The sequence below is a fragment of the Euprymna scolopes genome, chromosome 2 (assembly GCF_053919585.1).
Source record: "Euprymna scolopes isolate OS-2025 chromosome 2, ASM5391958v1, whole genome shotgun sequence".
Classification (NCBI taxonomy): domain Eukaryota; kingdom Metazoa; phylum Mollusca; class Cephalopoda; order Sepiida; family Sepiolidae; genus Euprymna; species Euprymna scolopes.
Window position 1 is genome coordinate 121,080,982 of NC_136483.1, and position 25,109 is coordinate 121,106,090.

At 31.8% G+C, this 25,109-nt stretch overlaps 1 protein-coding gene across 4 annotated transcripts; it reads left to right on the plus strand.

The window, feature by feature from the left end:
• The first annotated feature begins 1,154 nt into the window (after nt 1-1,154).
• Nucleotides 1,155-24,537, plus strand: LOC145295688 (uncharacterized). 4 transcript variants are annotated; one of them, XM_080141490.1, is made up of 5 exons: nt 1,155-1,207; nt 6,044-6,346; nt 11,402-11,563; nt 16,481-16,596; nt 23,336-24,537. In XM_080141490.1, the coding sequence occupies exons 2-5, from the start codon at nt 6,063-6,065 to the stop codon at nt 23,374-23,376; spliced, it is 603 nt and encodes a 200-aa protein (XP_079997616.1). In that variant the 5' UTR covers nt 1,155-1,207; nt 6,044-6,062; the 3' UTR covers nt 23,377-24,537. The 4 variants fall into 4 exon arrangements, with proteins under 4 accessions (XP_079997616.1, XP_079997617.1, XP_079997613.1 ...); XM_080141491.1 differs by having other exon boundaries at nt 1,189-1,284; nt 6,049-6,346; XM_080141487.1 differs by lacking the exon at nt 1,155-1,207 and adding an exon at nt 1,214-2,993.
• The last annotated feature ends 572 nt before the right edge of the window (nt 24,538-25,109 follow it).

Here is a 25,109-nt window from a genome sequence, read left to right on the forward strand (position 1 = left end):
GTATAATCGACAGATTTCTAAGATTGCGGTATGATTGCAAGGTAATGGGTCATTAGCTGAGACTCCACATCTACTTTTAAATATAGATATGATTTATTTTTGATTTACCAAAGTTCTTAATGTTTTCCTTTTATGCATTGCATCCAAGATTTTCATTAACTTATGAGACTTTTATCCATCCTTTTTTATCCTATTTTTTTTTCATATTTAACCAATTTTACCATTTTACTAGTTCCAATTTTCTCATGACATTTTTATTGGTTCAGTTTGTACATAAGTTCCTATTTGTCTATCATATTCTTAGAGAAGAATCATTTCAGTCGCCACAATACCAAATTTACTTAAAATATCTCTAAAATATTGATAAATTTAATTTTAGTCATAACTCTAAAAGTAGACTTTGTTTCCAAGAAAATCTATGCATCATTATTAAGACAAGTGCACCTATTAATCTAAGATAGAAAATCTATAATTATTGATTTTTAAAGAAACTTTTGGGACTTACTTAGGAAAAGTATATGATTATTTTTAAACATTTCTTTTTAAATAAGACTTTAAATATTTGAGAGATGATTTAACAGTTAAAAGTTGGCAAATTTTTATAAATTGAAAATAAATTGATTCCATTAATTTCAAAGTACTAGGTTTAAAGAATTCCAAACGAAAAATCCAAACATTAATTATTTCAGAGGAGATATACTCAGCGACCGAGTGACCTGACTGAACAGAACCAAGGTGCCAGTACTAAAAAAAAATGTCTCCAGAACGGTTTCATACTCAACTGTGAACCCTTAAACATTTAGGTGTAAGATTCCCTTAGTTCGAGCCTTTAGTCTTTAGAAAAATATTTTTTTCCTGCTATGACAAATGTTAGCAGATGTTGATTCTGGGGCTGTTTTTGTCACGCAGATCCATGAATCGAGAGAAAAAAAGGCCAAAATGAAAAAATCTACAAGTTTCGACATCCGAACTACTTTTTAAATTACTAATTACTAATTATTATCCAAAAATATTTATATAAAATGATCAGAAAAAGGCTAAATTTGAAGTCAAATTAGAAAAAAGGCCAAACAAAAGTTTTGAAGGCCTAACTGCTTTAAAAAGAACCAAATTCGTGAAATTTGGCCTTAAAAAAGCCAAACTGGCAACCCTGTTTCGTAACGCCCGATAATCACTCAAAATGAGTGGATTTTGTTAGTAAAGGGAGGTAAATTTTTCTCAACTGTTGTTTTATTAACAACACGTGGTCTGAAACAAATTCCGAACAATGTCATAGGAAAGAAGATAAGTCAATAATTATTGTTTAAAGAATTTTTCATAAAACCAATCGATAAATCACTTATAACAAACAAACATTTTCTGGTCTAGAAAGTTCAATATATTTACTTACATCCTTTAAACTAAACAACAACCATTTCTTGTCGTTTACCAGAGGTATGGCTTCTTTTAAAATGAATTTAAAGTTTTGTGATCAATGATAGACGAGAGAGATTTAGTTTCCTGAATCTACTAAAATAGTTTAGATTTTCTGGAATATTTGGTCGTTATATTTACGTTTCGGTCGATATAACCTCCGACCTTCTTTATAGATGCATGTGGTCGAACTTTGGAACTTGGACGGAATTTCGAATTTAACTTTTTATTAGATTTAAGGTTCCCAAAATTCATATTAGAATTGTTTACATGGTCCTTATGACATAAAGGTTAAATACGTTGCGTAACAATTATATGGCCCTGTGAATTGTGTAGTTGAAAGATACGAAAATCTACGTGAACTACTTATAAGAAAATCTGAAAAATGATATTTTTCATTGAAAATATGTTTAAATAATTAGTGCTTGTTAAGAGAGAGTCGACAGATCGATGAAAAAATATGTCGTTTTAAGTAAAAACAATATCACGTACTTAATTGCCATGCCAAAAATAGTAATATATCCAAAAAATTACGAAACTTTATCTAGTAGAAAGTTATTTATAGTTAAAAGTAATTTTTACGGAAAATTGCATTTGGCAGACGTTTAGGAAATTGCCTCCACCTCCGAATTCCATAATTTACACTTTCTTTCTTTTTTTTCGCATTAATCTGATCAATTACAAACTTAACTTTCAGATTAAAAAAAGAAATTTCGAAAAAAAAAAAAAAAAAGTGACTTTTATCGCCGAGAATTCGTTTTCGGGTTTGTTTTACTGTACACATAGATTCGAAAAAGTTGTCTCAAAACAAATATATAACAAATAAATGTTATCAAAGGCATGATAAGTTACTTTTCTACCGAACTAGATATGTTTTTAGTGTTTATATTTAATGTAACATGTTTATTCAGCTAAAAAAAAAAAAAAGTGTTTACCGATGTATTGGAAAATTTAAAATGGCAGCCGACTCTCTCAATGAGGCGGTAAGTTTGGGAAAATGAGTTATAAATAAAAAAACAGACAAAATACTGTTAGAAACTCGTTCAATATATGTTATTGTTACCGTGACATAGGCTAACATATATTCGGCGGGTTTTAAATTTTAAATTGTCTCAAAAGTACCATGACAATATTGAGCGCCAAAGCGTTAAATTTATAAGAATATTAAAAATGAGTCCCTCATTCATGAAAGATTTACTTAAACTGAAGTTTTCATTTTAAACATGCCCGTGCGTGCGGGTTAAAAATTCAAATCAACCAATGAGAAAGGCTGTAATTAAAACAATGTGTTAAACTGATCAACTACTGAAGTGATGATTCATGTAATTTCTCACCATTTAGAGGTTGGAAGCAATTTCCTAAATGTCTACCTTGCATTTTTCGTAGACGTTATAAAATAGACTGTCAGAATCTACACACAGGGGACATAACCCGGAACGAATATTTTAGATTACTTCTTTATGGCAGCAATATTTGTTGTCTATCGCTATTGTCTATTTTTTTTTTTATTTTAAACAAACACAATCACAATGAATTTTCATATTTTTGGGATATATTACTATTTTCAACATGACAATTAAGTATGTAATATTGTTTTTACTTAAAACGACATATTTAAAAACTTGATTTGTCGACCCTATCTTAATAAGCACCATTTTTAACATAAAGATCAGCAGGGGGCGGGGGGGGGGCAGCTTTGTCTGGTCATAGAATAAACTTAAATATATTTTAAATCATTTTTCATATTTATTATTACAAAACCAATTCTCTATTGAATATCATATTGTTGTACCCAATATATAATACTGATTTCTAAAGATAAAAAAAATGACTTAGATGCCAGCAGATAGAATCAAAACCAAAACATTTAGCGTTCCAGCCAGCTATCAACAGATAGATAAGAAAAATTTAAAATGAAACCATTTCAAGCTATTAATGAATTTGTGCATGTGCAAAAATAACAGGAATATGTTGGAAAGCTGAAATGAATATTTTGCATTTTAACTTGCCGACATCCATCCAAAAATGATTTTACTCGTCATAAACCATCCTTAGTGCATGATTACTATTTCCTGTTAATTTCAATGCTATGTGACCAGTAGTTTACGAGTTTATCGGTTAAATATATAGTCACACAGACACACACACACACATATACATATATTTACTGTTTAATTTATATAGAAAATGAGTAGTTGTTCAAAAATATATTTTATTAGAAATTTAGGTACTTCTTTGGAATAAGAATGAAAATTGAAAGCTACAAAATTGAAATATCAAATTAAAAACTAATGTTATCTGTTTAATTGTCATGTCATAATTAATTGAAAGTATCTTTAATTTTATGAAAATCCTAAAAGGTTTTGTGATTTTAAAATATCTAAGTAAATGTTTATTTAATATACATATTAGTAAATATTTATTAGTGAAAATTTGTTTTTGTCACAAAATAAAATCTTTTATTTTGAACTGCCATCTGAAATTAGCGACCACTTGCCCCCCTCCCCCCAAAAAAGAAAGAAATCGATCATGGTTGAAAATACTTGTTTGGCTAAATAAAAGTAAAAATAACAAACTTCACCTAACATTGAACAATCTACATAATACAAATCAAACTGTTTTTTTATTCTTTATTTTTTTATTTATCATAACCTTAAACTAGCCCAGAACTACTTTTAGTTTGGTTTGTTATTGTGTATCAGAACTTGATTCAGCTTTCTTTGTTATTATATTACAATTGCAAATTTTTGGATACCTATTTCTAAAAAACACCAAAAACAATTAATCCTCCCCTTTATCCACACACGAAGAGAAATCGGGTGGAGTGGGGCAGGGAAAATGTATTCTAAAGCATTAAATATTGTTTCTGCACTTTATTTTATTGTATAACTAGCCTGGGTGCACAGCGTTGCCTGGGTATTTGTAGGGGTGTGTTGAGCAAAAGAAACAAAAAAAAAAGTTGTAGTAGGCAGGCTCGAACCCATGACGTTGAAGGCGGGAAAGAAAAGGTGTGTGTAAGGGTGTTGGTTGAGCAAAAAAAAAAAAAAAATTAGGAGTAGTAAGCAGGCTTGAATCCATAACGCACCAGGGGAAAAGGAAGTGAAAAGAAACAAACGGTCTTATCAATACGCCCACAACGATTGTGACATCACAGGTGGTCAAAATAAAGTCTTATATCCGATGTCATTGATGCGAGGTTTAATGACTTGCAAAAATGTCAGCAAAAAAATCGATCCCTCCCTGTAGAAAAGTGCCCAGTTGAGGGTAAAGGAATTAATGTTTTTAGCCAATTTTTTTATATTTGTCATCCGAATGGGTTGAGCTTCAAAACAATATCAATCTCGTGAAAATCCGTCGCCTCTGTTGAAAGTTTTAGGCAGACATACAAACATACATACATACATTTAAACAGACAAGTGAGATTTATATAATAGATGCCCCACTCCCCCAATAAAATAAAAATATAAGCTTAGTTAACCTTCACCTACCTCCATCTAGCACAAATTTTGATTTCCCTAAATATTTTGTTGTGAAAACAATGTGTAATTTCTTACTTCTGTGAAATGTGTTAACAAAATAATTTATTCATGAATTCACGATTTGTGTATTTATTGTTATTTTATATAGTTTTAAAAATATTAATTTAAAAGCAAGACTTAGCATAACGTTAACATGTTTTAGAATTTTTTCTATGATGACTAATAATTTTTATTGTTTCTATTATTTAAATTACTGTTCTGCACACGTTATACAATATACAGACTTAATAAAGCCTGGTTTTCTTAACATCCGTAACAGATATATAGTTTACTGTATATATATATATATATATATATATATATATATATATATAGTATATAAAGTTTACTAAACTAGGCAATTCCCCAACAACAAGCATTCAAAAACTCAGTTAAATAATGAAAAGAATTCTGTAAAATTTAACTTTATTTAATGTAAAATTGGTAAATAATTTGTTTTCTGTTATTTTAGATGGAAACTTTTGTTTATAATATAAATATAACATCAAACTGACTTTTGTAAATATGTCATTCATACGTGTGTGTGTGTGTGTGTGTGTGTATATAATGTTCATGTCATTTTTAATGTTTCAAAGTTGAAATAATTTTGTAACATTTGTTTAAATTCTTTTCATCTTCATGTTTTCTTGGAAAATATATCTATATTAGAACTTCAATAACTTGACAAATTATGTATTTTCCAATTTTCTATTTCACTTGAAAAAATTCTATGCTAATTCTATGTTAAATACATTTCACTGATTTATTATTTCTCATTCTAATAAAAAAATAGTTATTAAATGTTTTAGATCATGTTTTTATCTTTCCTCTTATTAATAATACAAATGTTAATAAAATTTAATTTTCTAAAAATCTGAAAGATTTTTTCCACCATGGCTGTTTGGAAATAATAGCACGAATCAAATAATGCATTTTTGGATATAAAAATGAAACAAAAAAAAAAACATGATTTTTATTTAAAAATACCCATCACTAACCCAAAGCTGTCAATCTCACAGATGGCTAACTTCATACTATGCTTATGTTGATTCCATATTATATAACAATTCGTTTCAAGGATTAAAATAATCTTTTTATGTTCTTCTTTCTAGGAAACGTTTGGACATTATCATGTTGGATCCAGTCGAAGAAGATAAAGTGAAGAATCTTCATAAGAAGCTTCACAGATCCTTCAAGACATTACAGGAATGCATTCCTGCTATGAAGACATGTGCAGCGAAACAGGAGAATGTCCTAAAAGAACTCTGCATGTTTTGTGAACAATACCGGGAATGTCAGATGGCAACAGTCGAAAAATTACAATTACCTCCACAATTGGCGGATGTGAAACCAAAGCTTCTTCATATGATTGTTGAACAGATAAACAAACAACTCAATGAACTTCGGTCCATTATGTAAGTAGGCTCAAATGGGATAGAATTCTCCTGACATCCAATCAATGACAACTTTTAGATTTTGGAGAGAGGGAGTGCTGTTTCAAAAAATATTCTCTCTACTTGATCTTTTGACAGATAATTTAGTTTACAAATGCCTTTTTTAGAGATTTGAGCAGAGGGATTAATTGCATAGCAAACTGAATTACTTCTCTAAAAATGGAACAGATAAGTTTTTCAAATTTCTATTTTTGAATCTAATCAGTTTGATAATCAGTTTGATAATCAGAAAAAAAATGTTTCTGCAAAAAAGAAAATAGTCTGAAGTCATGCATTTTGACACCATAACTTATTGAAAAATTATTGGTTGTATAGAATTCTCCCTAAATTAAAAAACAAAAATATAGAACAATCTTTATGATATATATATTATTTTAATTGGAATTCATTATAGAGATGAGTATTATTTATTAATTTATTTAATACGGATTATTATTCTCATCAACAACAACCAATAAAGATGAGGATAATAGTCCGCAATAAATAAATTAATATAAATAATACTCATCTCTATCATGAATTCCAATTAAAATAATATATATACCGTTCGGTACGGACCCGACCATGGAAGATCAGATAATAAATAAATGTGGATTTATAAGATAAAAATCCAACCTTGATCACCCTTCAGGACCCGTAGCGCAGTTGATAGAGATGTTGAATCTCTACGGTTCCAGATACGCATTGTCTGAAGATAACGGTTTCAATCTTACCCAAAGCTGGCCAGAGGCTTACTTGGCCAAAATGTGGTGAGACGACAACAACTATGGATGGCAGTGATTGCTGAGAATGCAGTTAGAAGATTCAGAGTTCCTATCCGTTGCGATTACCACCTGACGAAGGCCAGAGGAATAGTTGGCCGAAACATCGTAAAACAACAACTAGTAAAGATGAGAATAATAGTCTGCAATAAATAAATTCATCTTCATGATGTATATATATATATTGTGATGAAACAAAAAGATTGTATTTCAAAAATCTGGTACATTGATCAAATAGCTTTATTTTTATAAAGAAAATAGTTTTTTTAATGATTTTAAGTGATTAATGAGAAATTGTCCACATTACAAGTTTGAATTATTGTGCCCTTGTTTTTACAGGATAAGGACATGAAACATTCTCTGTTTGCTTATTCATAAAATCTGATTTTCTTAGTTAAAAATGAAAGAACTACTTGATCAGTTTATGCAATTTTTTGCCATATGATATTTTTGTTCAATCATGGGTACACACATAATACAAATTTTTTATTTTTGTGTAATATAGGAGTAATTCTGGACAAGAATCAAGAAATTTTTAGTTGGGACTTGCCCATTCTTAGCCATTCTGATCATCCAGAAGACATACTACATTAAAAACCTATCAACATTGCTAAGAAATATTTCAAACTATTTATGTGATGTTGCTTGGGAGTTTTCTAACTTTCATTTTTGTTTGGTTTATTGACTCTTCCCCATTTCCCAGTTGCCTTTTGTTTTAATTTCTAGTAAAAAAACACTTTTGAAAAGATAATTCATTAAAAAATTAATTAAATAATAATTAAATCATTAAAAATGTATTATTTTATAATAAAATTGATAAAATGTTGAAAGTTGAATCCCATAAATATTTTAGAGATTTTTTCTTTTTTACAACAAAATAATATGTGTGTGTGTGTGTGTTACTTGGATTATTCTGACTGCTGTTATTATCTTGGATGTTACTTTCACAACATTTTGGCTGATGCAATCTCTGACCTTCTTCAGGTGCATCTTTTTGAACTTGGGAATCTTTTTGTCAAACTTGAAAACTTGTACAGAATTTCCAACTGAATTGTTGATTTAATCCACAATGGTAAATTGTTCTCATGCTGTCAGTCATGACCAGGTAGAAAAACTATTTTATTTTTTGTGTAATTTTTAGTTATTATCTGTAGTAAGAATTGAACTATCAATCTTCAGAAGATTGTCACTTTAACTTATCCTGCCTTGACAGAGTTCAAAATAGACTTTGTAGTTTAGTGGGAGATGTTCTTTCTTAGAACTGCACACCTGTGGAAATTTCTTCTGTTTGCCTGCTTTCCAGCTGACTACAATCTGATTGTCTTCAAGTCCAACATAAGTTCTTGATGAACCGTTCCCCTAAGTAATCCAATTTACAAAATTTCCACTACTTATGCTTACTACGCTAAATCCCATTAAGTATACCCAATTAACCCTTATCCTCGAGTGGCCTCTGGGCCTTGATAAGTAGTGACTCCTATGTAAAAAAAAAAAGACTGCCATGGATCCATATGATTGAAATAAGTGTACTGAAATCTTACATGTCTTTTGTACTAAAATCTTAACTCTTAATTTCTCCACATTTTAATAAATTTCTGTCGGTTTGTATTTTTCCCTTCGACAGATGTGTTCTAAAGAAGGCCTAAAAGATTGTGTTTTATCTTTTTGTTTGTTTTTCTTCCATTATCTTTATTAAATTTTGTCACCCCCAAGACGGGAAAAATCACAGATAGTTTGAGAATAGAAAATTATTCTGGCTTCAAGTCACTGCATATACTATGTTATTGACATTATCTTAAATCATTTAAACCCCTTAATCATACGTTAACCACAATCTTTTGAATTCTTCATCTACATTAATCCATAAGGATGCCTGTTTTTTTTTTTTCATTTCTTTTTTTTATTACATTTTCACTGCAGACAATGCACTATTAAGGATATAAGTTGCAGGGATACTATGAAGGAAGTTGAGCAGCAAGATGTCTGTTCACATTACACTTGAACTTCTGTATGTCAGTACAGTTGGGGAAACAGGAACTCAGAAGGGAATTCCAAAGTGTAGCAGTTCTGAGGAAAAAACTATTAGAGTAGAAGGCTTTCTTACATCTTGGGATCTTTACTGTGTAGGGGTGGGACTTTGCTGTTTGTCAGGTTCTTGGGGTTATTTATGTGAAGGGGATACAAGGGTTTGTAGTTCGGCAGAGCATATACCATTAAAATACTTGTAAATTAGGAAGAAGGGGGCAACATTTCATCGATGGGAGAGAGGCTGAAGCCTAGCTGACAGTTCAAAACCTTCTAGGTTAGCGACTCTCTTTTGAACCCTGTCCAGAAGTGAGAAACTAGTAGCAGATGCACCAGCCCAACTGTGACAACAATATCCCATACATAGGCAGATTGTGGCCTTGTAGAGATACAGGATATTTTCAGGCGTAAGTAACTTTCTAGCATGGTAGAGAGAGCCCACTTTCCTCTCAGTAGCCACAGCAATGCCCTCGATGTATCTGCTCTAGGTCATGTTCCCTGTGAACATTAAGCCAAGGAGTTTGAATGAAGTACTTTCAGGTAATATATCTTTAGCCATAGCTATTCGTGGTTGAGAAGGTTTCTTGTAATTATTAAAGGAAACGAGCTTAGTCTTGGCAGCATTGAATGTTATAGAACAATTCCGCATGCAGGCAGGCCAGAAAGTCCATCTGCCTTAATGGGCAGACAATTAAGGTCCCCTTTAACTCTGTCATATGCCAGAAATCAAAAGATGTGGTACAGAAGAAATAGGAATACGGAAGCTGAGACAGTAGAATTTATTATGCAGAAAGGACATAATACTGCAATATTAAATAAAGAAAATGGGAACAGTGTTCTAGCTCATGCTGACCAAATAAGATCCCAAGGAGAACAATCGGATGAGGAAATGCTTTCAGAGCTGCCCATTATTGACGTAACAGAAGAGTTACTGCAGAATGAGACTGCGGAGGAAGAAGTAGAGAGGTACGAGGTAGAAGAAGAAGAAGTAAAATGGGACAAGGCAGAAGAGGAAGATCAGAATATGCAGGAGGAACATTGCGATTATAGGAAAAGACATGATAAATCCAGATCTACAAGGAAAAGGAGAGAGATAAAGAAAGATGTTCAGGAGGGCACAAAAAAAAATACAAGAAGTACTCGCGGCATAAAACCCCTCCGTTATAGGGAGATGTAGTCATATGCAAATTAAGTATAATTTGCATATGAGCAGATAGCTCATATTTATAAACCGACACCAACTAGAACAGGTGGTTGTTGAACGCTTGCTTAGTGTTATACACGACATATCAATATATTTCTTTTTTAAAACAGCTGTTGTATATTGGTCCTTTTTTTAAAAAAATGTAAAGTTTAATTGAATTACTTATGATATTGCTTGATCATTACATTATTTGAATAAAATTGTTTCAAATTAAAATATTTTTTTAAAACAAATCAAAAATTACATTTAAACATGACTTGCCAGAGATAATAGCATTTAAATATAGAGATCGATCAATACATCAGAATCTAAAAGTACATTTTTATTGTCTCCACTACCTACGTTTTATTATCCTCAATACACACAACTTTTCTTTTCCAAATTCAGTTCTGTTTATTTTATTAATAGCCCCCAGCTGCTGTTTTTCTTTTCCTTTTCATTTTTGGCTGCAGCTAAAGTATGTGTAACACCTTTCTCCTCTTTTCTTTATATTACATAAGCAATGATGAGGAGGAGGAGGAGGAGGAGGACGAGGAGCTTTTCATTTCCAAAATTTCTATAGAAGATCAAAGAGTTGAGATGGCCAAATATAAAAACAGTAATCATGAAAACCTGCACTAAATTGATCATAGTATTTCATCTCGAAAATACATGAAGAAGCGTAGATGGACTAAAATGCCTCAAACGAATAAATATATTAAAATCTAAAAGTAAATTTAGATTACTCAGACAACAATTTTTATCTTGGTTTTTATTTTCACACTGTTTTGACTGATGTAACCTTTGACCATCTTTAATTCAGAAAATTTTATATCTGTTGAATTTATAAACATTTGTATCTGGATAATTCAGAGGATTCTTCTACCTTGAGAATCTGTTGAACTTGTGAACTTGTACAGAATTTTAAACTGAACCATTTATTTAATCCCAAAAAGCAGATTGCTCTTAATCTATTGGCCATAACCGTAATCTTTTTTTTTTGTTATTTTAAAGGTTATGATTAAAGGTAACTATCCTTTCTTTCAGGCTCACCTACCAGAAATTATTTGACAAAATTCATAACTGCAAAATGCAAACATTTCAAAACCTTCCTCAAATAAACTACCTAACCCGACCAAATCGGACATTTCCAACTTTGGCAGTTATGTTGGAGTGGTTAGATGATTCTGAAAAGGAACTTTTTCATCAGTATCCTTTCTTTTGACCTTTCCTTCCTTATTTTGTGTTATTTTTTTTTCTACTTTTAAAAAAAAAATTATTTACACAGTGCCTCCAATAAGCTCCCAGGCATTTAAAATTCTCGTAGACACTTGAAAAATCAGCATGTTATTGCTATAATGTTTTGAAATGACTGACCAATTTTTATGATTTTAGGTTCAAATGAACAGCTATAGCAAGAATTGGAATACACCCTACTAAATCCTGATTTTCACAACTGGTGAATTTCAAAAATGCAATCTGGATGTGAAGACACTTTAGAAGAACGATATGCAATAAAATTCTGTTTTAAACTTGGAAAAAATGCTACAGAAACATAGAATGTTTCAGACTGTTTTTGAACCAGCTTACATGAATCGAGCATTAGTTTTTTGAGTGGCATAAGAGATTCAAGAAAGGCAGGAAGTCTGTGAGGGATGATGAGAGGTGTGGAAGGAGTAAGAAAGTCAGAACACCAGAGTTGATTGGCCAAATAAAGAATTTCATGGATAAGGACCGTCATGTGTCTATAGAGACAATAAGTGCACAGTTTGATGTTAGTGTGGAAATTGTACACTCAATTATTCATGAGGAACTGAAGATGTAGATTTGCACAAAATTTATTCCAAAAAGAAAGACATCATAACATCAGAGAGATGGACAAGCTGAACAATTCAGATCCTGCGTTTCTTGATGCTCTGGTGACCTGCGATCTAGATCTACTGGTATGGCCCAGAGACAAAGGGACAGAATTCCCAGTGGAAGCATGCTGGCTCTCTCAGACCCAAGAAGGCCAGACAAAGCAAATCAACCCATAAACTTATGATGATTCCTTTTTTGACAGCACAGGCATAATCTACATGCACTGGGTTCCCACTGGACAGACAGTTAACAAGGAATACTATGTTGAAGTTTTAAGGGAGTTCAGGAAAAGATTTTGTCAGAAAAGGTCAGTGGCATTTCCACCAGGATAATGCATCAGTCCACAACTTCATCCTTGTCACTGATTATTTGACCTAGATGGACATCAAGACAGTTCCTTGCCCTCCTTATAGTCCAGACCTTGATCTCTGTGACTTTTGGTTATTCTCTAAGCTCAAAGAAAACCTTAAAAGCTGTCATTATGAGACAAGAGGACTTCCGTAGGACCTTCCAGAAGTTGTTGGAACACTACAGCAAGTGCATTGCAGCCAGAGGAGATTACTTTGAAAGGGACTAGAGTTTCATGTGCCAATAAAAGTGCCTATATGAAAAAAAGTCTGGAATCTTATTTAAGGCACCTTGTATTTCTCTGTTTTGGTTTCCCTTTTTTCCTGTTTATCTATTTTTAAATCAGTTTTTGTAAAGCTCTTTTATTTCTCGTTATTTGGGACATTTTTTGACTCTGTCTTAAAATTAAATTTAAGAATATAATTGAATTAAAGAATTTTAAGGCGCTCCCCAAGTTGAGTCATCTCCTTTTCCATATCTGAGAAAGCTCCTGAATGTACAGAATTATTTCACTGATAGTCTTGATATAATAATGATTTTTGTAAATGATTTGTACAAGGCTTTTAGCACAGTCATAAAAATAAAAAGAAAGATATCATTTCGGGTCATCTGTTGTATGAAGGAGTGGCATTTAAAAAAGGTATAATCATTTGGGAAAATATAAAAATAAAAAAGGAAGGTCTAAACATTTGGAGTAATCTATTACTTAAAGAAAGGTCTTAATTCTGTATATATATATATATATATATATATACTAGCAAAAGTACCCGTCGTTGTCTGGGTCCAAAAACAGCCTACAGAAAATGGACTGATTTATGAAAGTATGATAGGTTATGAAAAGGAAGGGTTGTAAAGAGATAGCTTCGAATTTGGGGGTATCAAAACCAAAGCAAAATATGATGAAAGTAAAAATAAAATAGATAAACCCCATAATTTGTTATACCATACCTGTTCACACTGAAACACTTATCACAATATTCTGTGGATCTATATTAAAAAACCTTGTTAAACTTTGTGACATATTTCCATTCAATGGAGGTCAGGTTCGAACAAACACCCCATACTTTTATTATACCATATTTCTTCAAACTGAAACATAATTATCAAAGTATACTTACGCAGATAGATATGAAAAGTCTTTATTAAAGTTTGTGCCTATTTCCATTCTATGGAGGCCATGTGCGAACGCAGACCCCACAATTTTATTATACCATCCCTATTTAAGTTAAAACATACTTATCAAAGTATTATTATGTACATCTATATCAAAAACACTTGTAAACGTTTTTTTTAAATTTTTTATTTCCATACTTTGTGGACCAGGCACGTACGCAGACCCCACAATTTTAATGAATCATCATTATGCCAGATCAAACATACCCATTCCTGTGTCTTGATATATCTTTTATCATTATATGTGATCAGTTTTCTATAATAGTCAACCATATAGGAGCACATTCGTGACCAGACACACACACAGACGTTCAGCTTTATATTATATATATATATATATATATATATATATATACTAGCATGGGTGCCCGGTGTTGCTTATGTGTTTAGAGACATGTGTTGAGCAAAAAAATATTGGTGAAAAAACCGACTCCTCCCTGTAGAAAAGTGCCCAGTTGAGAGTGAAAAAATTAATGTTTTTAGCCAATTTTTCGGTATTTGTCGTCTGAAGCAAATACTGATCTTGTGAAAATCCGTTGCCTCTGTCGAAAGTTTTAGGCTGACATGCAAACATACATACATATATTTATATATTGGTAGCTCAAATTTTCAACCCAAACCGATTAAGAAGCTTGCTCTATCTCTGAATATCCTTTATGTAAAATTTCAAATGTTTAGACCAGACATTGTCTGAATAATTTGGTAGGGACTTTTTTAAAACTTTGATCCCTATTATGACCCCTTAACATTTATTGTTTGGGGCTCAAGTCAAGTTATTAAGTTAGACCATGTCGAAGGGACCTATATCTAAAATTTCAATTGTTTAGACCCAAAATTGGCGGAGGAGTTTGGTAGAGCTCTCAAAGGTCAAATTGTTGAACCCCTTAACAGCCAAATTTCTGTCCGAAAATGGATTATAACGATTTTCCCAAATCTCAATACCCTGTATATCAAATTTTGAGTCAGTAGACTGAAAATTAACCGAGTTATTGTGTAGGGAAATGTACACAGACAGACAGACACTTTCACTTTTATCTATCTATTATATATATAAAAGTGAATGTGTCTGTGTGTGTGTCTGTGTACATTTTCCTACGCAATAACTCAGTCAATTTTAAGTCTACAGACCTGAAATTTGATATACAGACTACTGAGATTTGGGAAAATCTTTGTAATCCGTTTTCGGACAGAAATTTGGCTGTTAAGGGGTCAAGGTTCAACGATTTGACCTTTGAGAACTCTACCAAACTCCTCCACCAATTTTGGGTCTAAACACTTGAAATTTTAGATATAGGTTCCTTGAACTTAATAACTTGATTTGAGCCCAAAACAATAAATGTTAAGGGGTCAAAGTTTTAAAAAAATTTGACCTCTGCGGTCTCTACCAAATTACTCAGACAATTTCTGGTCTAAACATTTAAAATTTTACATAAAGGGTATTCACAGAGAAAGCAAGCTTTTTAATCGGTTTGGGTCGAAAATTTTTAGCTACCAATATATAAATGTATGTATGTTTGCATGTTTGCCTAAAACTTTCGACAGAGTCGATCCTTTTTGAACTCTTTTATTTTGTTATCCATGCCATGGGGCAACAAAAAGTATGGAATATAAAAATATTTATTTGGAGACATAATGTACACTTCCACTGACTCATCAGGAGCATCCAGAGATTTTGTTTTCTTTACTTAATGGGTGTGTATGTGGGGGGGGGGTCTGAAGTGATTATTAGATTTTACCTCACTTTAATGATGTTGTAAATACCTCGGAGATGATTCCAAGTCAATTCAAACATATTCAATTTTCTCATACAATGTTCCTTCTGCTGCTGAAATATTTTCCCTTCTTTATGTCTCCTTCATCAGACCACTGTTAGAGTATGCTGGCCAGATCTCTAATGCATGATATCTAATGCATGATATGCAGCATATGGAGAGAGTTCAAAAAATGATGCAGGGTCTATCAGATCTGGCCCTATGAAAACCAACTTAAAAAGCTTAACTTTTTCTCCCTTGAGTGCTGACAATTGTGTGGTGAACTCATTTTGGTATACATCAGGACCAATTATTTGCTCCTGCACCAGAAAGAGGTCTATACAGACACTACAAAAAATTTCAGTACCGATTTTGATTGAAGCAAAGGAGAGACGTTTCCTCAATCAGAATCTCTGGACCTTTGAATAGATTTCCAAGTAAGATAATGCACCAACAATGCAAAAATTCAAGGTGGATTTGGATAGGTGTTGGGTGGCTGTATCCTCTTCTGTATAAATTTCTACCACCCTTTTCCTACATGTCAATTAAATCACGGTTGTTTTATTTTTTGCAAAATAAATTGAATGGAATATCAACTTATCAATTAGTTTGATTCAACTACTTTATCACATATCAACACTTTTGTGTTAATTCATGCGAAAATGCGTTATTGGAAACAATTGAAAACACGTTACTATTTTATCCATAGCTTGAAATACGTGTGCTTACTTTTCTCTGTGATACTGCAATATAATTGAATTCTACAGATATGACTAAATTTGAGCACAACACATTCTTGTCTTTAGCAGAAATGTCTAATTGATTTTTTTAAATTCCTATTTTAACAAAAAAATAAACTTTTTGAAAAATCTGTATCAAACTAAATATTTAAACTTGATTTGGACCCATGTTAATTTGACTTTTTTAGACATTCTGTTTCAGATTTATATTTTAACATAATTCAAAAGTTCTTTGATTCCTTAACTTTCCTTTGACTTTGTATCAAAAATGAATTTCTGGACTCTGTAAATTTTAAGGATGAAACCCTTGTACAGAAGTGTAAGACTAAATGGCTTGAAGAAGACACTAAAGTTATTGCAAAATTCGAAGGTAATGTTTTAAAATCTTTTTATTTTTTTGTATACATGCATGAGAATTAATAAAGCTAAGCACATAATACAGTTAAAGTTCTGGTGGTGCAAAAATATATCAATAAAAAATGACACTAAATTATAACAACAACATCTTGTGATATTTAAAATATTGGATTGAATAGCATTTAAACTAACATATCAAAGTTTGATTCTGCCAATTTTCAATTATTATAGTTGTACCATGTTTTTGCTACTAAAATAATTTTGTTGCAGTTTATTTAAGTATAAATTATCTAGTTCTATCCAGATGACTGCTAATATAGTAATATTTTTTAATTGTGACTGAAAAATCGAAATCAGTAAGAGGCAAAACTTATATTCTTAATTAAAGAGTAGAAAAAGAGTGGCATTCCAGCCTATTTCTCAAGGCATTTCATTGTTGCATTATTAGGCAGTGATAGCTGATATTTTAACTGCAGGAATTTATTACATTCTTGGACAAAATGTTTTTTGCTTTTTATTGCATTTTCACCCCAAGCAAGCCACACTACCAGTTTGATGTAGGGGGCTACTATTTCGGACATGATTGCAGAGATACTATGTAGGGAGTTGAGCAGCAAGATGTCTGTTTACATTACACTTGAACTTCTGCATGTCAGTATAGTCGGGGAAGTAGGAAACCAAAAGGGAATTCCAAAGTCTAACAGGTCTGGGAAAGAAACTGTTGGAGTAGAAGGTTTTCTGGTATCTTGGGGTCTCTACTGTATAAGGGTGGAATTTTGCTGAGTGTCAGGTTTGTCAGGGGTATTTACGTCGAGGGGATATAAGAGTTTGTAGTTCGTTGGAGTATATATTTGTAAAACAGGTGGAGGCATGTAACGTTTTATTGATGGGAGAGAGCTGACAGTTCGGAACCTATTAGGTTGGTGACTGTCTTTTGAACCCTGTCCAGGAGTGAGAAACTAGTAACAGATGTACCAGCCCAAATGTGATAGCAATACTCCATACATAGGCAGATTGTGGTCTTGTAGAGGTACAGAATACTTTCAGGCGTAAGTAACTTTCTAGCATGGTAGCAAGAACCCACACAAATGCCCAAAGATCAACCCCTTAGGTACATTATATCATATTGTTTTGACGGACAAGCATTGAGGACAACCTGAATTTTTTTCTTAAGAAGGATTTAATTATATTAAGTATTCGTCCAGTAATACCATATGGTCTGATTTTCCTGAGAACATTGTGCCATACCCTGTCAAAAGCCTTAGATATAGATCTACTGCCCTACTTTCCTCTGCTTTATCCAGTGCATGGTATATACGTTCAGTGATTACAGTTTGGATATCTGCAGAAGAACAGACTTGCCTTGTTGATCAGAAAGAAGTTTAGCAACTGTAAGGTGATGGATGAGAACTTCATTAATTATGGACTCCAATATTTTGGTGAAAAGACAGGAGGCTAATGGAGCAATGATTTAATGGGTCAGTTATTTCACCAGCATTCTTGTAAACTGGCACCACAGAAGCAGTTTTCCAGTCAGGAAAGCAAAATTTGTTAAAGCAGTTGTTGAAAAGTTTGGAGAGAACTGGAGCATCTTCGGTGGAGCATTTTTTTAATAGTACAGCAAGGAGGAGTTCAGTTCTACATGCTTTTGAGGTGTCTAGGTTTTTTATGATATCATGCACTTGAGAAGGGGTGATTTTCAGATCATCTAATGCGGTTTCTGTCTGCAAAGGAAAATCAGGGAAGGAGAGATTTGTAGAGTTTGAAACAAACTGACTGGCAAGCATTCTCAGTTGCCGTTCAATCAACCTCATGATTGTTGGATAGTGGGGGGGGGTGCCTATTATTTATTACACTGTTGCAGATTTTTCAGAAATCATGAGTTCCTAATTTCTGCACTTCAATGCATTTCCTGGTGGTTTCAGTGTATTCTCTCTTAGCTGTTGCTATTTCTTTCTTACAATTACTTCTAGCTTTTATATCTTTTGCCTGTTTGTACTCGACTTATGTCAGATAAATCTGCAGTATGTTCTGCAGGAAGAAAAAAGATATTTCCCCATGGGGCATCTCTGATGAAATCCCTGGTGACTTCCCATTCAGTACCTTGTTGTTTTGAGCAATGACTCTTCAGCTTTAGGTTGAGAGTTTAGGATGATTTTTACCATTATCACAGCATGATCAGCATTTCCGACTGGACTATGGGCATTCATTACACAATCATTGGGAACTGTGATCAGAAATAGATCTAGAAGTGAGGCTTGTTAATCTTGTCAATCTGGGGGACAGGTCGGAAACATAACCGTTTGTGATAGGGAATGAGATATAGAAAAGTTCTGTGTTATGCTACCAGCTGCGTCTGTGTAAGTAGAGAAACCAAGCCAATTATTGTGGTGAACATTAATGTCACCAAATACATGTACTTGCGTGCTAGTATCAAGGGAGAGTGCTGTATCAGAGACCTGATTGATTAGTCCTGACTCAAGGGAGACCTATAGAGATAATGTAAGTAGCTTACCTTATGCTGCGGGTTAAGGCAAAAGCAAATGAAGGCATGGTCATTATTATTGACTAAAGGGGAGGGTGTCGTAACCATCTGTGATAGATATAGAAAAGTTCTGTTATGCTACCAGCTGCATCTGTGTAAGTAGAGAAACCAACCCAATTATTGTGGTGGACATTAAAGTATTTGTGCTCTAGTATCAAGGGATATTCGTAAATGCAAGCCTCAAGGGAGGAGGCAAAGTAGTATTGTTTGAGTTTATGCCTGGTTTAATCTTTATTTTTGATTGAACTGTCACTTTATTTTATTTAAAAGTTTCAGTTTAGGATGAGTAGTGCTGGACAAAATGGTTGTGTAGAATACCAAACATGTAACACAAGTAGATCATCATCAGGATTGTGGCCTCAGAAAGCCCACTGAAGATAGGTGCAGGGTCCCTTACCATGCACAACATGGCACTACAACCATTCAGATATTATACAATGATGGAACAGCCGCTCCAAGTGCTACCAAGAGTTAGGCTTTCTGTACTGTCAGTTGGAATACAGCAGCCAGACAAACTGTCAAATCAGTACCTTCAACCCATCAAACAAAAATCAACCCAATTGTATTGGCATATATGGCACTCAAGCACCTCCAAGATGCTCAGTTTTAGGAGATGGGAATGTGGCGGGAGTGGAGAACGGCATCATTGCCCTAGTCAGGAAACAAGGTCAAACATTGGGAGTTTCTGTTGATCACACCTCTGTGTCTGGCTAATAGGCAAAGGAGTATGAAAACTAGGCAACAGGCAGAGCCTATCTACTCCTTAAGCACTTTAGGTTTGCAAACTGGTAATGTTCAAGTCACCAACTCTAGGAAAGTCGTCGATCAGGACTGAAGAGGTCTTCCTCTCCCTATGATTAGTTGAGTTATTACTATAGATTATATCTACTAAAATGTTACGCTCCTCAAAATAATTGAAAAGGATTTAACTATGCTTTCCGTTTCTTTGTTAATGGAAAAAAACATGCAATGGGAGCATTTATATTTGCAACTAGTTGATTTAAGAGAGGAGCAAAAAAAAAAAAAAAATGGTCCAAGAGTGAAAGAAGGAAGAAATTATTTTTTCAATATTTTTCCATGAATTTTTGTTAATTTTAACTGAAAATTTCTATTTTGCAGATCATTATTATTATATCATATAATAATAAGTGAAAAAATTAATCCTAAAAATAGTAAGACTGCATCTTGGAGAGGATATATAAAAAAACAAATTGCAGGAGTCCAACCAAAATGACTTACAAGCAGATTTTTGATATTTTAAGAAAAGAAAATGTGAAAACATCTCTTTCTGCAGTAAAGCGAACTTTTGGTAAAAGGGAAATCTGGATCTGGTCGCCCTAGAGCATCCACTTTGAAGGACAACCACATGCTTAAATTAACTGTTTTGAAAGATTGAAAGAACACTTATGTTAACCATAGTAAAGAATTCAAAACCGGGGCTGGAAATTCTCTTTCTAGATATACAATATCTAGACAAATGAAAGAAATGTGATTTTCCTCTAAAAGGTGTGCAAAGAAGCCATTTTTATCTAAGAAGAACATCAATGATAGAAAGAGATTTTTTTCGTGTTATGGCAAGAAAGATACAGACTGGTTCAGGAATGTTTTCTGGTTAGATGAATCAAGATTTTGTCTTGTTAGTGATGCTCCTGATGCTCCCAAATAGTGCAATCAAAAACTGGAGAAAGATTTTCGACAAGTGGCATTAAAATGAGTTAAACACGGGAATGGAGGGATAATGGTATGGGGTACTTTTACTGCAGCAGGAGTTGGGAAATTTATTAGATGTGAGAAGTCAATCAATGCAAAGGAATACATTTGAATATTAGAAACAGAACTGTTACCAAGTATTCAGAAGCTGGGAATATCACAGAACATTATTTTTCAACATGATAATGCCCCTGTACACACTGCTGAAGTCACAAAAAAATGTTTTTTTCTGATAATTCAATTGATGTGATGTTTTGGCCAGGTCAAGGCCCCGATTTAAACCCAATCGAGAATATTTAGTCCATAATATCTTGTGCATTAGCCGGATGAACTTTCTCGAACAATGACAAACTGTGGGAAGCTGTGCAAAGTGAATGGAATAGCATCTCCTCTTCACAATGTTCCACTTTGGTTGAGAGCATGTCTAAAAGGAGTGATCTTTTAAAGAAAGCAAAAGGGAATGCGATTCCATCTGAAGCATTTATTAAAGTAAATGTCTTGTTCTGTGTTATTAGTCTCGTTTAAGTTTCCTTGTTCAATTGTTCTTTGTTCAATATAGTTTTTAGTGCAATAAAATGTATCGAATGTGTTTGGGCCATTTTTTTGCTGACGAGTGTATGGTAAAAATATTGTTCATATGTTAGTTTAAGAATAGGATAAAATGTTTAAGTATGATTCAAAGCGGTATAAGGAATTAAGATAAAAGTTGTTGCACAACTGAATATTTAAGTTGATAAGAACGAAAGATAAAATGTATCTATTCAATATAGATTTATATAACTGATTAAATGTACATTTCAGTACAGGTATAACTGGAAGTAAGGTATAAACTATTGTAATTTGAGTATGAATAATTAGATATAAATAGCAGTATGGTCATATTTACAGTAGATACGAACATATAGAAATTGTAGATATAAATATTACTTAAATAAAGTTCTTTTGGCTACTAGTTTTAAAGATAAATCCTCTCATTAAAATTTGGAAGTGTGTTTTTGCATAAACATAAGTAGCGGCTCTTTTTTTGTATTTATTTAATTTAAAAAAAATGGTTCCAACTAAGGTTAAAATACAGTATTAATGGGGTGAAAATGTAATAAAAAAAAATGTTTAAAAAAAATAGGCATCTTAATGTATTAAGATGGTGTTCAAGTATGATTAAGGGGTTTAAATTATTTTAAGATAATGTCAATAGCCAATATATGCAGTGACTTGCCATCAGAATAATTTTCTATTTTGAAACTATCAATAAAGAAATAAAACATCTTTTAGGCATGTTTTTCGTTATTATTAAACTATTAGTATTATCATTATTATGCTTATTATTATTATTATTAGTAGTAGTAGTTTATAAGTAGTTTGGTATAAGATTGATAGTTTTCTGTAATAAAATATGTTTGTTTAATTTTAAGAATGTTTCACATAAAAAAGAAAGTTAACACAAGAAATAAATATTTTATTCAATTAATATTACACATTTATTGAATAAAAATAAGAATTGCTCAGCTTTTTCTGCTTATTTTCATATAAAATGTTAACAATAAATATTAAAAAATAATATTATATTATTATATATTATATATCATAATACATAATAAATACTAATCAGATACATCATATTGCCAAAGAATTTTTACTAATACTAACTATAAAGTCATTCAATTAAAATATGTTTAAGCATAATAATACTAATAATTTGTCTAAGAATGTGATAAATTCCTTCCTAATAATAATAATAATAATAATAATAATAATTTTTCTAAGAATGTCTCCATAATTAAATATGATAAATTCCTTCAGTTAAAATATCTATTGGAATATGTTTCCTTAAGGACACCAAATAAGCTATCAGAGTCTAGAAAACAGTGGAAGTAATGCAACAATGAAATGTCTTGAAAAATTTATAAGTTTACAAAATGTGTAAATAAATAAAAATGAAAAACTAAACAATGAAGTTATAAGTTTACAAAATGTGTAAATAAATAAAAATGAAAAACTAAACAATTAAGTTATAAGTTTACAAAATGTGTAAATAAATAAAAATGAAAAACTAAACAATGAAGTTATAAGTTTACAAAATGTGTAAATAAATAAAAATGAAAAACTAAACAATGAAGTTATAAGTTTACAAAATGTGTAAATAAATAAAAATGAAAAACTAAACAATGAACGAGCAAAACATGTTGTGCTTCTCAAAATGCAAACGGCAAAACCTTGATTGTCCTTCACTTGCTACTCTTCTCCATTATTGTTTTTGATCAACTGTAAGCAAACGTGACTACCACTTTAAACACAAATGAAGGATGTGATAAAAATGGGATAAGTAAAGATATGGCCAAAGTTAGTTTGGAAGTCAATTTCTTAAAGCTGTCCAACACATGCCAGCTCGTAAAATGGATGTTAAAGTGAAAATGATGATGTATATTTGAAAACTTGTGAGAATATTGTAAATTACATTTTGTGATGAATTATTTATATTGTTTATTGTATTTTGCAGGACGACTTGCTTATCTTCAAGAATTTCTTGATGAAACTTAATCACAAGTTACACAACCCAGAGAAACTTATTTATTCATATGTTCATCAACTTTAATGCTCTCTTGCAACAAATAAGCAATGCTTGGATGGAGACAAGACCAATTAAAACAATTAAAGACCAAGCATATTTTCAGCATTATGTCAACAACTTTTTTTATCATGAAATTTGCAGCTATTTGCTGTTTCAATATAAATGTAACCCATCTACATGTTCATAACTTATGAATGAGATGAGAAAACAAAAAAACTCTGGATTTCCAAGTGATCATTATGTATCTGTTGTTATAAAATAAAAATTTTACATATGTTTAAAATTCATCTTAAAAGGAAAAATTTCCAATCCTGGATTGTTACATGTGAATCAGTTGAGACAAATCTATTTTGGGTTTAGTCATCCTCACGTGAAGAATGATTTTATGCAGGTTTATAAAACCAATTAAGAGCCGTAATTTGAAATTTTTGTTTGTAATAAACAGATTTGAAAGACAGACAGAGATTCCTAACTGAAATATAAAAACCAATATCTTTGACTGTTAAGTACTAAACAATTTTTAAATATTAATTATTTTCAGTTGTTAATGTTTTGTTTTTTTGTTCTCTAAAGAAAAACATTATTGCATCTGTATTTCAAAATCTTTATTTAAAAGAGAAAAAAAATTGTTGAATTTAAAAATTTTGCTGGAAAATTGTTGAATTTGAATTTTGCTGGAAAATTAAAAGAATTTCATTTGTATTTTATAATCTTTATTGGATGACATTTAATGAAAAAAATATTAAAAAAATTGTAGCATATGCTCTTTTTACTATATTTAATCTAAATTCTACTATGCATATATGTTTGTGCATATATTTTATTTTTTAATAGGTCAACCTTTTTAAGGTAAAACCTTGATGATTGCTAACATTTAATTGTAATTAATATATATTCACATATATAAATCAACAATATTTCAGTAACCAAGATTTTATTCATTTTGCTGTTCCCTTTTTTTAGTTCAAAGTCTTCATACATTTCTTTGTTTCACATATGGATGAGCAACTGAAATTAGTGTATCAATTCCAGATCTTTTCACTGTACTCTTCAGAAATCCAAAGTTCACCCCAGGAAAAATGTATTATGGAAAGGCAAAAGAAAAAAAAAAAAAATAAACAAAAAATAAACAACTTACATCGATGCATTTTACATTGGAGAAAAAAATATATATTATCCATACAGGCAGCCACTTTTTTTTTAATTAAAATTTTTTTTTTAATTTCTTTCTTTTTGCTGCTGTTTTATTGAGGTAAGCATTACATTTCTGACAAGCACATAGTCAAAGGATTCAGAATCGACAATTGTTTTGATTGTTCATTTTTGGGCAAAATCGTTCATCAAAAATAAGTGTACTGAAGTTTTGAATTGGAGAAATAAATTGTAAAATGAGTGGGATTTGTGTTTCTATCTTTCCTCCAAGCTGCAAAAAAGAAAATGTGCAGCAAAATTCAGACAAAGCAATGTGGACCTTAACGAGAGAGAGGATCATTGAAATGGTAACTATGAAGAAAGTTCAAAAATCACAAGGGTCAAGTACTCACTACCAAAACTCAAGAGAACTGTTTTATAAAAGTTAGAAAACTCTTCAACAAAATCAAACACCCAGTCGAGCTGACTAATTTGGGTCACATTATCAAGTTGAGGGTACATGTTTGACAGTTTGTCTAGTTGTTGTTTCCGACTGACATTAGCACAATCA

Excerpts from the sequence above, each read along its gene's own strand:
- LOC145295688 (XM_080141487.1), top strand. Across the intron at positions 6,347-11,401 it reads AATGAACTTCGGTCCATTAT|GCTCACCTACCAGAAATTAT; the intron begins GTAAGTAGGCTC and ends CCTTTCTTTCAG. Across the intron at positions 11,564-16,480 it reads GAAAAGGAACTTTTTCATCA|ACTTTGTATCAAAAATGAAT; the intron begins GTATCCTTTCTT and ends AACTTTCCTTTG.